At 39.0% G+C, this 15,833-nt stretch overlaps 2 protein-coding genes across 5 annotated transcripts; both read left to right on the top strand.

Moving 5' to 3' along the window:
• The first annotated feature begins 401 nt into the window (after window positions 1-401).
• On the top strand, window positions 402-7,393 carry LOC124290934. Of its 4 annotated transcripts, none has more exons than XM_046727782.1 (5): window positions 679-818; window positions 1,095-1,143; window positions 1,846-3,190; window positions 4,750-4,790; window positions 5,365-7,393. In XM_046727782.1, exons 3-5 carry the CDS (start codon window positions 3,070-3,072, stop codon window positions 5,788-5,790), a joined length of 588 nt encoding a protein of 195 aa, XP_046583738.1. In that variant the 5' UTR covers window positions 679-818; window positions 1,095-1,143; window positions 1,846-3,069; the 3' UTR covers window positions 5,791-7,393. The 4 variants fall into 3 exon arrangements, 1 of the variants encoding a protein (XP_046583738.1); XR_006902089.1 differs by lacking the exon at window positions 679-818 and adding an exon at window positions 402-664; XR_006902090.1 differs by lacking the exon at window positions 679-818 and adding an exon at window positions 850-909 and having other exon boundaries at window positions 1,092-1,143.
• A 6,207-nt stretch (window positions 7,394-13,600) lies between these two features.
• LOC124290899 (ankyrin repeat domain-containing protein 50-like) lies at window positions 13,601-14,656 on the top strand. The gene has a single exon (XM_046727740.1). It carries the CDS (start codon window positions 13,601-13,603, stop codon window positions 14,654-14,656), a length of 1,056 nt encoding a protein of 351 aa, XP_046583696.1.
• Window positions 14,657-15,833: the final 1,177 nt, after the last annotated feature.

Raw genomic sequence — 15,833 nt, 5'->3', positions numbered from 1 at the left:
TTTCATCTCGGACGGTCAAATTTTAAAAGTAGCCTATCCGGTGCTCTGGTAGATATTTATACCCCTAACAGTAAATATTTCATAATATCAGGCAGGTTCTCTTGTCATCAGTTTGAGGTGTTTAAGCTATTATGAAAGTTATATTAAACTACTTAAGATTGTACAGTTCAAGATACAAAAACCAGTTTCAGTTTACATAAACTCTGTTCATTGCCTGTTAGTGCTATGTAGTTCATTGTGAATGGAGCTTGTGCGAGCTGGAAATGGCAGTCGCAGTATTTGTATTGTTGAAAACCGGACAGGCAAGTTTGTATCCGGACTGGTGATTTTCTAAAGTTACCAGTCCGGCTGTCTAGCTTGGAATTTTGGGAGTTTTAGACACTGCTTATTGTTAACACCATAGATATTATAACTTGTCATAGATGCGATAGAATCCTATGGTCTAAGGATTCTATTGAGTCTTAACAGGTAAATTGTTGTATAATTACAACTACAATCTTGTTTTACACTGTCATACACCATGTATTAAATATATAGGGGATGAGACGTTTCTCTCAGCAATATGCCCGGGCGTACTATGCCGCGGAGGGGATGTCTGTACATCAGAAATGGGCTTCTTGACTACATTCAAAAGGAGAATTGAACCGTGGTTTTCTCAACAGTTGTAATTACCTTTGCACACATTAAACACGTCATATTTAAACTTTCCAAATCTAGTCTAGTTCACGGGTGGTTTCAAGCCAGCTACCTACTACAGGTTACCACAAACAAGCCAATCTATCCTTAGCAGTCTCTTGGTTGCATCAAAAATGCATAAGGTAAGGTGGGGACTAGATGTATGTGTTAGTAGGAAATCGCTGTGTACGAAGGCAACTTTTAGGACGCAGTAGTCTTTTTGTCAAACTGGTTTAGATAAGTAGACAACCTGACAGGTATATATTATTAGCCATTGTAGGTACTGTGAAATATCAATAACAATGCTTTTCATCTTCTTTATTTAAATTAACTTCATTCAATCATTCGACTGAGAATATTTAATCTGAATTACCTATTAATTAAAGATAATCCAATTAATTTACCTATTTCTATAACAGGTGTGCAAAACAAAATGAGGAATGATGAACGTGACCAGAGGTGATGAAGGTTGGTAATGGTTACCATGGTATTTTACAGTTAATGCCCTAAACGACAATGTGAATTATATTTGTTAGCATATTCTCCATGCTTAATCATGTCTGCCATTGTAATTCACTGAGTAGACATGAGTGAAAACATGTCGGCACTTCTTGGTTCTTGGGGCTCATCAAAGTCGGATAAAAGGAATGAAAGCAACGTGACTGAACTTACAGTAACCAAGTTGTGTTCCCATATAGCTCACTTTGGGTCAGGGTATTAGGCTTAGGATGATCATGGCTGAATAGTTGTAGTCAATTTCTGAATCATGTTGCCCAAGATCCAAGCAGTGAATAAACACACTTGAGACATGTTTGGGGACATTGTACATAATATGTCACAATACTCAGAAGTATGGTATGTAAGGGGACTGTTACATCTGTTCTGTGTGAAAGTTCTCTCGTCACGCCAAAGACCCTGGTTCCATTCCCAACATGGATAAAATGTGTGAAACCTACTTCTGGTGTCTCTGTGATATTGTTGAAATATTGCTAAGAGGGGCGTAAGACCACTCTCTCACCCACGTGTGCCTCGTTATCACCAAGTGACAAATGTTTAAAAGTTTCCATATAAAGCAAGATATAGAAACTTCCTGCCTTTGAACCTATTGTCAAGACGACCGGACGTTAAATGAAGGTGTGACTGTTTCAGTTGGACTTGTTTGTATTACAGGTGTGTGTTCCAGATGTACTCAAGTACGGAAGATATTCATAGAGAAGGAGAACCGTGAACCAGTCAACAAACTTTTACCGGTTCACACCGAAATTAAGATTCTAACCGAGGGTGGCAGGAGAAGACAAGGAGAAGAACCAAAGAAAACAGGAAAGAAGAGATTTGCGGATCAAGTCGCCAAAGCAGCGTCAGCATTACGTAACAGCGGTGGAGGAGTGTTGTTAGTCCACGTACAAGGGACGTCCCAGGAAGACCGGTGTCTGGAGTACTTTGACGAGGCCGTCAGAAAGGAGTTGACAGGGTTACTTGAAAACGGTGAACTCTATACTGACGTCTATGAACGTAAATGTTTGTGTCAGATTGAAACATTTGAAGATATCACTGACTTTGTTCAGATAACAGTTGGGAAAGTTGAGAGTGTATGTACTGTTGATTTCAACACAAAAGCAAGTAATGACAGTGAGAATCTTAGCATCAACTCATTAAACATACAGGTGTTACTGAGAAAAACAGAAACTCCAGCAGGTAGCGTCCCTTCTGCAGAGCTGCCAGATAACGTCCAGGACCTTCACGAGAATCGACATATACAACTGAAAACATTCAGGACCACGAGAGAAGTAACAAGCATTAAGGGAGATGCTAAACAGTTGACTGACTACATATGGAAGACATTGAAGCTCAAGGACAACATTACATCTATGTCCAAGGTTGTTGGTGGGGGGTCATACTTCTTGGGTGTTAGCGAATCGAAACTAACAACAAAAGAAGGATATGCAACTAAGAAACCGGAATACACTGGTTTTAAGCTGGACATATCACAAGAGTCTCTGAGAGAACACATTTACAAGAAGCTGGAAACTGACATCTGTGTCTTGGATCTTGACGGACATTTTACAGAAGGACCAAGGGACTTGGTCGATATTAGATTCCACACCATACGGAATGCTGGCTTAGTTGTATTGGAAGTTGCCATTCGTTATTGTCAGGGAGTCGTGTTCTACGACAAAGAAGGACCCAGAACATATTTTGTCACAGATAGCGGTGCGACAAAGACGGAAAATGTTTGTCGAATGAATCGTTCTGAATGGCTTCGAAGATTACAGATCATGCACTCTCATTTTCATACTTAAACTGTTGGGAAGTAGCTGCTCAATCTATGACAGTCTAAACTAATAACTCACGTAGATCAACATTTGACATTTGAGTATAGTTTGATAAGCAACCATGTCCGACAGTGACGCTGGAACATCAACTGGTTCTACACCTTATGAGTCGGAGGATGACATGATATGCTACATCACCGGATCCACACAATCACCATCCGAGCATCCTGACCAGGAACCAGGTAATTGGCGATATATATTAACATTGGTATTTCATGTGAGTTTGTATTGAGGATTTGATTACTACTCCAAAACCGATAATTATCTGCTTCATCTTAAAGTTTTTGTGAACGAATTTTATCAGTATCACCATTGTTCAAGTCATAAAAACCTAACGATAGACACACGATTATAAGCAATTTTAATCTGTTTTTTTTCACCAAGAATAGTTTGAAACTTGAAGTTTAGTTTAAGAAGGTTAACACTGTTTATATTGATCTGGATCGACTGTTTGCCCGAACCAGAAAAATATTCCACAAAATCAACTAAATAACCTCAGTGTAAAAGAATGGCTAGTCTTACAGTACTAACAAACAGATTTCACTTGGTGGAAAAACCAAACTAACCGTGAAAAGTATATATATTGTAACAAAATGTCATGTCTAATCTAGGTCTGGGGCGGTGCGGTAGCCTAATGGTTAAAGCGTTGGCTCGTCACGCCGAAGACCCGGGTTCGAATCTTGGAGTGCTCTGCTCTGTTGTTTTTATCAGTTCATTGTAGGCGGATTTGAACTGCTTCTGCCAGTATTCTTTTGGTGAAGTCCTGGAGGTTTTTTGATAATATTTCCACATTGTCCCCACCAGTGTTGTGATTATGACAGTTGATTATGTGTTCAGAGATAGCTGATTTACAGTCTGACTTTTTGGTTGATGCTAGGTGATAATTTAATTCTGAGTTTTATGGGGCTTGAGGTTTCACCAACATAGGCCTAACCACAGTCACAGCTGATCTTGTAAACAACTTCTTTGGGTGTTTGTTGTTTGGAGGTGTTCCTGCAATTGGCTTGGAGTAGAGTTTTCATTCGATGCCAGCTTGTTATCAATCAACTTCTAAAATGCCAATCAAACAGATCGAGTTGAATCTTCTTTTCAAGAGTCAGATCACTTCTTTGTCTCTTTAGTGGTGGAGTTTGCATTTTGCATCGGTAATGGTCTACAGTGTGGCAAGCTATTTATTGCTGACACCACTGACTCATTGGTAAATGATCTCACAAAATTAATTGAACCCTTTTCTCAGCCCATTCAAGAAAATTAAGTCGGAATTTTTAATGAAGATGTCGGATAATTCAATGTTTAAATGATGCGAACATAGAAGAATGCTGCCGGGACCCCAAAATATGTCGGAATTCACAGATTGTCAGATTATTGAGATGTCGGATTATACAGAGTCCACTGCATTTGGTTTCTTTCAAAAGCAATCAAATCAATCCAATCAAATCGTGGATATGAGAAAGTCTGGGGTTGTTACATATTATTCTTGGATTGGGATTGGGATCAATTTCCTATTTGAATGCTTATAATGATGCATACTACTATATGAATAACAATTTCTTGTTCATAACAACTCCGTTATCATCTACATCGACACGTCGCTCTATGTAATACTCAAGAAGTTGTTATCCATAAAGTCGTATTCTTAATTTTGGACACACCAACTTGTTGAATGTTACATTCATAAAACAGACAATTTGTCAAGCGTATGCAGTACACACTTTACATAATGTTCACTTGTACATTACAGATGCCAGACGACTCAATGAAAGAAGTTTGCATTCCCGACAGGTAGATATCGTCCTTATTGGTATACCTAACATACCCGTGAAGATTCGGGTTATAATTGGTCTTAAGCAACAAATGCACCCGTGAGAAGCGGGATCGGGTGATCAGGCTCTCTGACTTGGTTGATGCGCGTATATCGATGCTCATGATGTCAGTCACCGGATTGCATGGTCCGAATTCGATTATTTACAGACCGCCGCCATATATATAGACAAGCATACCATATGCCCATATCATGCGAGCAGTAGCTTTAGTGCGACTAGCATCGTATTCATAGCATGTTGTGGGACATTCCATGTTCCGGGAAGTGAACTAGTGAAGGTCCGGGCTAGAATTGGTCCTCAACAACCCATACTTATCGACTCGACTAACGGGATCGGGTGGTCACACTCAATGACTTAATTGACACATGTCATTGAATCCCAGTTGTGTAGCTCGGTGCTCATGTTGTTGATCGCTGGATTGTCTGGTCCAGACTCCATTATTTACAGACCGCCGCCAAATAGCTGGAATATTTCTGTTAAACATCCAACCAACCAAATCCATGAAACAACTTGCTCTTCGTATCTATTTCAAGATGCAGACAGAAACGACGCCATTGGCTGGGGCATCAGTAGCTGCTGCTGACGGTGTCCTGGGTCCTGACACAAACAACCATTTGAACAAGACAAGCGTTTCTAACAGCGATGTGCCGTCAACTGTACCTGCTGATGGCAGTGCGGAAAGTCCATACATGAGAACTCCTGACAGAACAGTTATCAACCGGCTATCTGTGCTTTCTGACGATGGTATTTACCCAAGCAGTCGGCGACGTCTGAAAAAAAACAAAATGGGCAAAAAGTCAAAGTACCAGGTGTCTGAAGCTCCAGCTTCTGCTGCCAAGAAGAGTAATTTGGGCAGAACTGAATCTGTAGCTTCTACGGACAGTGGCATAGGTAGTATGCGAAATCTTAGGAGTCGGAGGGAGATGAGTGATAGGGTTTATACAACCACTGCCAGATGAAACAAAATTTGGGGCAGAGAAGCTTAGACGAGGCATCTGTAGTTTCTGGCAACAGTGGCGTGGGTAGTGACACAATCAAACTGCATATCTTGAAGGTGGCACAATTGTGCTCTCTGTGAGCTACCTGTTATCCATTTCCTGTTGATGTTAAGTGCTGCTTATTTCCACTTCTCGTGTATTTGTTCCTGTTACTCCAACTTGATAAATGAAACACTGCTGTATGATTACGGGGTGGGATAAGTTATGTTTCTATATATATATGAACCTTCTTGCGCCTAACGGGCAGCTTGGGGTATCCGGGGTAATAATGTCGGTGCGGGCTGGCCTTATTATCAATATTATCAATGTTTATTGATTGGGAGACCATTTACACTGTTAAATGCGTCTACAAAGAAATTTTATCCTTTTTTATCCCATATCTGGCTGAACTTAATACTGCTTTAAGGAATTCTATATCAAAACCAGACGCCGCTATCAATCAAAAATGTAGAAATTTAAAATGAAAACGTTAAAAACTGAAACTGTTACCTGAGTGAGTGAGTAAATATTGCTTAATACCCCATCAGCAATGTTGCAGTTATTTGTGGCCACTACAGGTACCTAGGCACTATCATTAACTATAAACCAACTTGGAAAGAAAATACTGAATATGAGTGCAAAAACTGCCAACAAAGGTTGTATATTTTGCGATGTGTATGTCAATTCGAAGTTGATTAAACTCTTACGGGCTTGAGCTTTTTCATAAAACATTTATCCGAAGCATATTAATTATTTTTGCTATATTTTCTCTGTTGCTTCGGCGACCTCTCTGTAAAAAGACCTACACTGAATACAACAAGAAATTATTGTCCCTCCAGCTTTAACAACTCCCATCGGCTTACTTTACAAGCAGCAAGTGGTTAAGGCGGTACAGAACCCTTTAAACGACAGTTCCCATTTTGTGTCCAGCAACTTGACATAACCTTCAGGACACCGCTTGCCAGTGTCGATTATTAACAACAAACAGGTCTTACCATTCATTTATCCCTTGTATATAGTATCAGAGCTTTCAACAATTATCAATGTATTTTGGTAAATTGTTCTCGGTTATTCCATTAATTTGTGTTCTTTTTTTTCTTGACAACCCCAGCTTTACCTTTCTAGTGTTGTACAAGATCTTACCATTTTTTGTCCAAGTCAGTATACGAGCTTTCAATATCAATTTGCTATTAGCTTCTTGAATAGTTATGCCTTTCACTATAACTGTTATGCATATCTTAGACGACGTTTTCTGTTACATTTCAGTGCTTCAATGTACACTATATGCTCCCCATAATCCACTATCCGAGCTTTATTCAACAAGCCTATTACTGTTACATATACTGGACAAACTAAGTTAGGGATATTGGTATTTTTATGATTGATACTTTATCAGTGTGTCAATGAATAAACATATCATTATTCATAATTTCAAAATTTATATATATCCCTTTTTGTCCAGTATATTTCTGCACCATGAATTCTGTAACATTCCTAGTGCCGTACAAACACTGGATACGTATGTTTATATATGTTGTTTATTTTATTTTTATGCATTCTTTTAAAATAAAATATTAAATGGTTATTATATGATCTAATATTTGAAACAAAGAAAAGAGATATTCCTGGTCTGCTGATTTTAATCGACTTCGAAAAAGCTTTTGACACAGTTTCTAAAGATTTTATCAACTCTGTTTTACTAAAATTTGGTTTTGGGCCACAGATTATACGCTGGATTAATTTATTAACTTATGATACAACATCATGTGTTATTCAGAATGGACATCTCTCTGATTTCTTCCCTAATGAGCGGGGTTGCAGGCAAGGTGACCTGATATCGCCATATTTGTTTCTTTTTGTAGCTGAAATCCTTGGATGTATGATAAGACAAAATGATGATATAAAGGGTATTGTAATCGATGTTCAGGAATATAAATTAGGACAATATGCTGATGATACTGAATTATTTTTAGATGAAAGTTTGTATGCTGCTATTGATACCATTAATACTTTTTACAATATGTCAGGGTTAAGGATAAATATCGATAAGCCTAAAGCAATCTGGATAGGCTCAAATGCAGGTAGGAGAGATATGATTTGTGAAGATTTGAATATAGAATGGCAAAGAAAGGAATATGAAGTTTTGGGTATTAAATTCACACCTGATTTGAATGACTTATGGGTAATCAACACAAGAAAAAGACTTGAAGAAATTAATAGATTATTTGCAACATGGAGAAAAAGACATCTCACACTGATTGGCAAAATCACTGTAATTAAAACATTGGCTCTTTCAAAACTGGTTCACATTTTCAATTCTTTACCTAATCCACCTGATGAATTTATTACTTCCCTTGAGAGACTATTTTTCAGATTCATTTGGAACGACAAAAATGATAAAATTAAACGGAGCACTTTGAAAAAGGATTATACAGAAGGGGGCTTACGCATGATAGATACTAAAACCTTTATTAATGCCATGAAATTATCCACACTCAGACTCTATTTGAGAAAAACAAATATGAATAATCCATGCAATTTTCCATTAAATGATATACTAAAATATGGAGCAAATTTTCAGAATATTGTTGAAATTGATAATCCTTTTTGGAAAGATGCTTTATTGGCATGGAAATTATACTGTAATAAGAATACCATAGAAGCAGACAACATTAAAGGAATTTTAGCACAACCAATATGGTTGAATGATAATTTCAAAAACCCAAATCACTTTATCAGGCATTGGGCTAAAAATGGAATTTAAACAATTAAGGACCTTTGTAATGAAGATGGTTTTATGTCTCTTGAAGATCGGAAGCTCAGATATTAGAGGTACATATATGGATCTTCGATATGTTTTCTATATCATACCTGAATCATGGAAATTGACCATAAAACAATACAGAAATATACATAACAATGATCTGGATGATAACTTTCTTCATAAAGATGTTATGGATTTGAAAAAAGGTTCAAGATTATTTTATGATAAACTCTTATCTGACAATATTAAACCTCATATTTGCCTAAAATGGGAAAACTTATTTTATGATATTGATTTTGATTGGCGTATGATTTTTAATATTTGCAGAAGGAATGTGAAAGATGTAAAACTTTTAGACTTTCAATTTAAATTTTTGCACAGAATTATTTATACAAAAAAAGAACTTATGAAAATGAAACTGGTTGAAAATGCAGTATGTAGCCTTTGTAATGTTGATAGTGAAACTTTATGTCACGTATATTGGGAATGTGGAAGGAACTTGAAAACTGGATAATCCAGAATACAGAAATTTGAAATAACAAAGACCTTGGTTTGGTTTGGAATTTTGGGTAGTAAGCCATTACTCAATCATATAATCTATTTGCTAAAAAATATATATATACTTGCACTTTGAAGAAAATAATTCCAAAAGTTAATAAAAAAAATTTAAATTTGAAAGACATTTATACGGTTGAAAATTTCAATAAATCTGATAAATTTTCAGACAAATGGTTTCCTTTATTCTCAATATTTAATTTCTGACGTAATCTTTAATCAAAGGGGAATAATTTTACTGTATCCTATCAGTTGATCTAACATTTTTGTTGAACCCAATGAACTTTGATCATGTATTTATGCATTTATTGCTTTACTTTATATGCTTGTACTCAATTATGGGAACAAATAAAAAGATTTAAAAAAAAAAAAATATTATATGGATTATAGTATATGTTTATTTACGATCTAGCCAACGTTCAAGATTCGAAAATAAAGTATTATTTTATATTCTTACACATGCAGACAGTCGGCTTACGACCAGTTTTGAAGTATTGGGCCTACCTTTAGAATACATCACCACAAACTCTAAAAATACGTCATAATACCCTTTAATGTAATTTAATGTGATCTTGCTCGAAAGCACGTTCTCGAAACAATGCCTTATGTGCAAATTTATCGAGTCATTCCTGTGACGTTTTATGGTGCTGTATTCTAAAGGTAGGCCAGAGACATTAACAAGAAGGTGTGGACATACATATTCATGGTGATGTGCTTACGTGACTGTATGAAGGCTACTGGTTATCAATACACCACTGACAGCATAATCGGAGCACATTGTTGAGTACTCCACAGGTAGCTGTGTAAACGGTTATATATAGGTTGTGATAAAACGCGTAAACAACAAAGCTTTGTCATTGTAATGCACTCTAGGCATGGCGTACTTGAAAGGTATTAAGAAGTTGCACGAACATGAATGCATGACACGTCTCTATCACACAATGCTTGCTCCTTTATGAGGTGAACGCGATCGGTTGGTCAGGCTTGCATGGAACGTCGTGACAAAGAATAAATAAGTTAATTTTTGAAAATGTGTCATGTGTTTTCGCTACGTATGTTGTCTATATCGTTCTATATATTAAATTACCCGCGAAGATCCGGACTAGAACTGATCTTCAGCAACCCATGCTTGTCGTAAGAGGCGACTAACAGGATCGGGTGGTCAGGCTCGCTGACTTGGTTGAAACATGTCATCGTATCTTAAATGCGTATATCGATGCTCATGTTCTTGATCACTGGATTGTCTGGTCCAGACTCTCGAATATATACAGACCGCCGCTATATAGCTCGGTGCCGTTCCACTAACCGATCTTAGCCCTATGCCAATCGTAAACCCCTAAAATCCCAATCTTAGTGTGACGTTACGATCGGCATACCGTTCCACTAACCAATCTTACCTAAGTCAATCGTAAAGTTAAGATTCAAAGTCTAAGTTGCTCATGACCAACTTAGGATAGCTAAAATCAATCGTAGAGAAACCAAAATGGTGGCTTTCCTATTCTATGTGAAAAATAAGAGCGAGCATTTCACCGTGAGCGTCCCCTAAAGTCCCCCATGAAATGAATTTGTATATTTCTGTGATGTAAACAAACACTGCGCTGAACAAGCCTTACAAATGTCAGGCCAGTCTGACCACTGTCGTCATGGGAACACAACCGAGCGAGTCGGTGTAACCCATTTGTACAACAATATTGCAACGTCATGGTTAAGAATAGGGACAGCCGTGAAGTGAACAATGTTCTGAAGCAAAAAAGATACAAATATGCTTGATTTCACTGCGCATATTTGGTGGGGGATTCTGAAGGCAGGCCGCGTGTTATTCAAGACCACTGACAGATTCTACATACGTTATAGCCTCGTCACGCCTTGTTTATTCTGATTGACAAGGTTCAGGCACATATTAAAAGCTCTGACACAATTCTCAGTATATTACTTATAATCTCGGCTGTAAATATTCTCGTGTAAATTATAGATCTGTACACAGCGCTTTGAGCATGCCCACTGATGTGGAATAGGCGCACTATAAATATGCAATTATTATTATTATATTATGCTTGATACCCAGCGTTCTCACGCACTTGCACCTGAAACCAAGGTGCTCAGTACCCTAATATTTTGCTCTAGGTTTTTTTCTCCACGTTTACACTTGGTTGGAAAAATACCCATGAAGGACCGTGTTAGAATATTGAACTTCAATAACCCATGCCTGTCGTAAGAGGCCACTAACGGGATCGGGTGGTCAGGCTCGCTGACTTGGTTGACACATGTCATCGGTTCCCAACTGCGCAGATCGATGCGCATGCTGTTGATCTCTGGATTGTTTGGTCCAGACTCGATTATTTATAGCTAAGATACATAGCGTTCACTAACATGAACGCTCATGTTAGTGAACGCTATGCATCTTAGCTAGATTATTTACAGACCGCCGCCATATAGCTGGACTATTGCTGAGTGCGGCGTAAATCTAAACTCACTCACTCACTCAGTTGGTTCGTAAACTACTTTCTATCATTTGCTAGACTATGCAAAGGGAGATAACGCGTGCCTCGCATTCCTCTATCTCTCGCACGAAAGAGTCTCGATCTAAGCTTGGATCGGATCGTAAGATCGGGACCGGCTACGATCGGCCTAAGATCGGTTAGTGGAACGGGTGTAACTTTTAGGTAAGGCGATTGTAAAATTGGCGTAACTTGCTAAGATTGATCTTAGATAAGATCGGTTAGTGGAACGGCACCCTGGAATATTGCTGAGTGCAACCCATTCCTCACACGGATACACTATGTGAAGAACATTTGTGGTGTGACCCCCCCCCCGTGATATTGCTGGAGTAAAAGCGTCGTAAAACCATACTCACTCACCCACTCACAATGATATAATATCATTAGGGACAAGGTTTTCACGTACGTTGACGTCCAGTATCACTGAATTGCAAGTGAAAATTATATTCCCCTTTAAACCCCTTTTATTTGAAGAAATTATGGACACGCTACAAACAGTTGTTATTTTTGAGTACACAAACATTTCCTTGTGCATATGTTAAGGTGGTTGATATTCATTGGAATGACGAAAACTGTGTTTGTTTTGTGAGTACGTCATGAGCTGTAAGTCTTGAAGCGGGTTCTAAGATTTTCTCTGACGGGTTGTGTATGTCGTGTCCGTGGCAACCGCCATTGGGAATGTCACAATACAGCATACAGGTGAAGTCATCCCAAGGTATAAGACACACTTCTACTACACTGCCTCTCCAGAAAGTACAGTTCGCAATTCAATTGATCATGTCTCCGAGTTTGTTGTCTCTTGTTGCTGACATTCAAGTATTATATAAGAGTTAATTAACTCGCCAAGTTTTGGACAGAACCATTAAAGAGCCATATGCATTAAGAGTACGTGTTTATATCCTGCGTTTGTTCTTTACAGTGCGTGTACTTATTGAATGCGTGAACCTGCGTCCGTTTACAAACAAATATACGTCTGTTCATACATTGGTAGAGGGTGACCTTAGACACACACGCTCACTCGGCCGTTCTTTTCTGAATACATTCTGCACCGAATGGTTGCAGATGAATGTCACAACTACATGATCTAAAGGAACGTATAACTGTTTGGCGACTGAAACATTAAGTCCAAGTCTTGGAGTCCGGTCGTGGAAGGTTTTGGGGATCCTGGTTGAGTTGGTATGTATTTCACTTGTTTTTTGCATTACTTAGTTGTACAAGACATAACGTGGGTCAGGCGGCTAGAAGAGGTATCATCCTCCCAGTCTTGGTGGTGATAGTGTCTAGCATGGTGATAGCAGTTTGACGTGTTTGAGTGTTGTCTGCAATAGTGTAGGTCAAAATTTTGTCTTTAAATGCAAATTCTCAAATTTGAAAAATATCATGAAAAGCAAAAGTCCTCAGTTCAGCGCTTGTCTGATGTTTGTTACAAACGGTAAAAAGATATTGTGAGCGAGTCTAATTGGAATTAACCAATCAAAGTAAATTACTAAAGAGTTATTTTCACATATGAACCTGACCGTCATTTCCAGAATAATCCATTAACCTGCCTGGACAATTCAAAACCCAAGAAAACCTTCTGGTCCTTACTGGTTGTGTATAAGAAATTTCACATTTGAACCTTTGTAGATTTTAGAATGAACGCCGGTTCAAATAACGAGGCATCTGAAACAACACTGGAGAATTATTAAAATCTTATATAAGATTTCTGTGATCACGCCGCAGGCAATAGTTCGATTCCCATTACGTGGTCACCAGTCGTGATATTGATCTGATAACACTAGATGCCGTATACAGCGTCACTCACTCACTTACTTGATAGTGACGTCATGCTATTTGATGATCTGTAATGATCTCATAATGATCTGTAATGCATTGTGATGCGTTTTGTTGTAGCGATTTCTCGAAGGAGACATCACTTGATCTTGCTCAGACATCAGTTTCGGATAATAAAATAACATATTCTATTACAGCAAAAATGGCTTCTCCTCGAGATGCATCACGTGATGATACTGCTCTCCATGGTGCCTGCAGGCTGGGAAAATTCGACAAGGTGAGACAACTCCTGTTTGAGGGTCGAGTTGACATCAACAGCAGGCACCGCGGGAGGACACCTATACTGAAGGCAGCCTACAAGGGCCACAGAGACGTGCTGGACCTTCTGATCAGTACAGGATGTGACGTGTCACTGCCAGATGACGACGGTAACAACATCCTTCACGTGGCCTGTATGGGTGGGCATGTGAAGATAGTGAAGCATGTCATTAAGAATGACTTCGTGAGCATCAACAGTAGAGGACATTGCGGGAGAACACCATTGATGCTTGCAGCAAAGAATGGGCATAAAGAGGTCTTTGATCTCCTTCTGAGTAAAGGATGCGATGTGTCACTAGTGGATGGTGACGGCAACAACATCCTTCATCTGGCTTGTATTGGGCAGCATATGACGATAGTGAAGGATATCCTCTCACACGACATCATCGACGTCAACAGTAGAGAACAGAATGGACGGACGCCGCTGATGTTGGCGGCAACGAAGGGACATCACGAGGTGTTTGATTTGCTTGTCAACAAAGGAGCCGTTATGGCACTAGTGGATGACAACGGTAACAACATACTTCACCTTGCCTGTTTTGGAAGAAACGTGAAGATTGTGAACTTCGTTGTCTCTAGGAACATAGTGGACGTGAACAGCAGGGGAGAGCACGGGAGGACGCCACTGATGTTGGCGGCAATGAGGGGACACAGAGATGTCCTTGACCTTCTTGTGAGTGTAGGTGGCACTGTGGGGCTATTGGATCACCATGGTAACAACATCCTCCATTTGGCCTGTATCGGGGGCCTGTTAGAGATGGTCAAGCATGTCCTTTCACATTACATTGCGGACATCAAAAGTATGGGACAGAACGGGATGACCCCAGCCATGTTAGCTACGTGTTTTGATCATGAAGACGTGTACCACTTACTCGTGAACAGAGGAGCGAGAAAATCTGTTTCAGATGACATTTACACAACTAGAGATGTGAAGTGTTGATCCTCCATCGACTTCCACCATCACAACAGTATTTGACATTCTGCTGTGCTGTGCATTTTCTCATAACACTGACAAGAAAGATTGGCTTATATTGTGGGTGTGTGCAGATATATGTGGTTCACTTACGGACATTATTCTGGCACAGGACAAAAATGTATTGAGGGCGTATTCTGAAGTGTGTGGTACATTCTACCAACATAGGACAGGACAGTGGCGTGTATTGAGGGCGTATACTAAAGAGTGTGGTAAACATAGGACAGTGGCATGTATTTAGGGCGATTACTGAAATGTGTGGAACATTATACCAACATAGGACAGTGGCGTGTCTTGGGGGCGTATACTGATGTGTGTGGAACATTATACCAACATAGGACAGTGGCGTGTATTGAGGGCGTATACTGATGTGTGTGGTACATTCTACCAACATAGGACAGGACAGTGGCATGTATTGAGGGCGTATACTGAAGTGTGTGGTACTTAATACCAACATAGGACAAAACACAGTGCATGAATCCCCTGGTCTACAGATGTTGCGGAATGGCGTCATCGGATTGTGTATCGACAAAAGTAGAATAGTTCATATGAAACCAAGCTTACACAATACACATCATAAAATATCCTGCATCAAGTTTTGCTTGTTGACAAGTCTAGAGTGATATGTGTTGATAATTGTAGTTTTGGTTGTATGTTTAAAATGTTTTCAATACCATTGCAGCAAATGGTGAAAAGTGCTTGAACGTTCAAAAGACACTTAAGTTTGATGAATTAAGAAGATTCTGTATTCAGTGTTAAACGAGACCAGGACTAGCGAATTCCTTCACAAATTGCGTTCTGGAGGATACATATTTCCCTTGGTTATTCTGTATCCGTTTCACAGTTTGGAATATGCTTTTATAACATTTGAATTTGATATGTAGTGTTACAAATCAACATGTAGAAGGAAGCGTGGATTTCAGTGTGAAATTTCATTGGAATATGTGTATAGTTTCTCAGGATCATTACATGAAAGGCTGTGAAATCTGAAAGGTAGTGGCGTGAATTTAACAGGAGTAGTTACCTCGCTTGGTTGTTAGCAAACATGACAGAATTGATCGTTCTCGAGGTTTCGGGATGGGGCTGTTTCCAGAAGACTGGCTGTACCGATTCACGTTCGTTTCGATGTAACATTCATCTTCCT

This window comes from Haliotis rubra, unplaced genomic scaffold, assembly GCF_003918875.1.
Source record: "Haliotis rubra isolate DU_JTF1 unplaced genomic scaffold, ASM391887v1 Scf478, whole genome shotgun sequence".
Taxonomy (NCBI): Eukaryota; Metazoa; Mollusca; class Gastropoda; order Lepetellida; family Haliotidae; genus Haliotis; species Haliotis rubra.
Note: the sequence above shows the minus strand (reverse complement) of the source record. Positions and strands in the feature narration are given on the sequence as shown.

Coding starts and splice junctions, on each gene's coding strand:
- LOC124290934 (XM_046727782.1), top strand. CDS start 3,070: ATGTCCGACAGTGACGCTGGAACATCAACTGGTTCTACACCTTATGAG. Junction 3,191..4,749: donor GCATCCTGACCAGGAACCAG/GTAATTGGCGAT, acceptor TGTACATTACAG/ATGCCAGACGACTCAATGAA. Junction 4,791..5,364: donor GAAGTTTGCATTCCCGACAG/GTAGATATCGTC, acceptor ATCTATTTCAAG/ATGCAGACAGAAACGACGCC.
- LOC124290899 (XM_046727740.1), top strand. CDS start 13,601: ATGGCTTCTCCTCGAGATGCATCACGTGATGATACTGCTCTCCATGGT.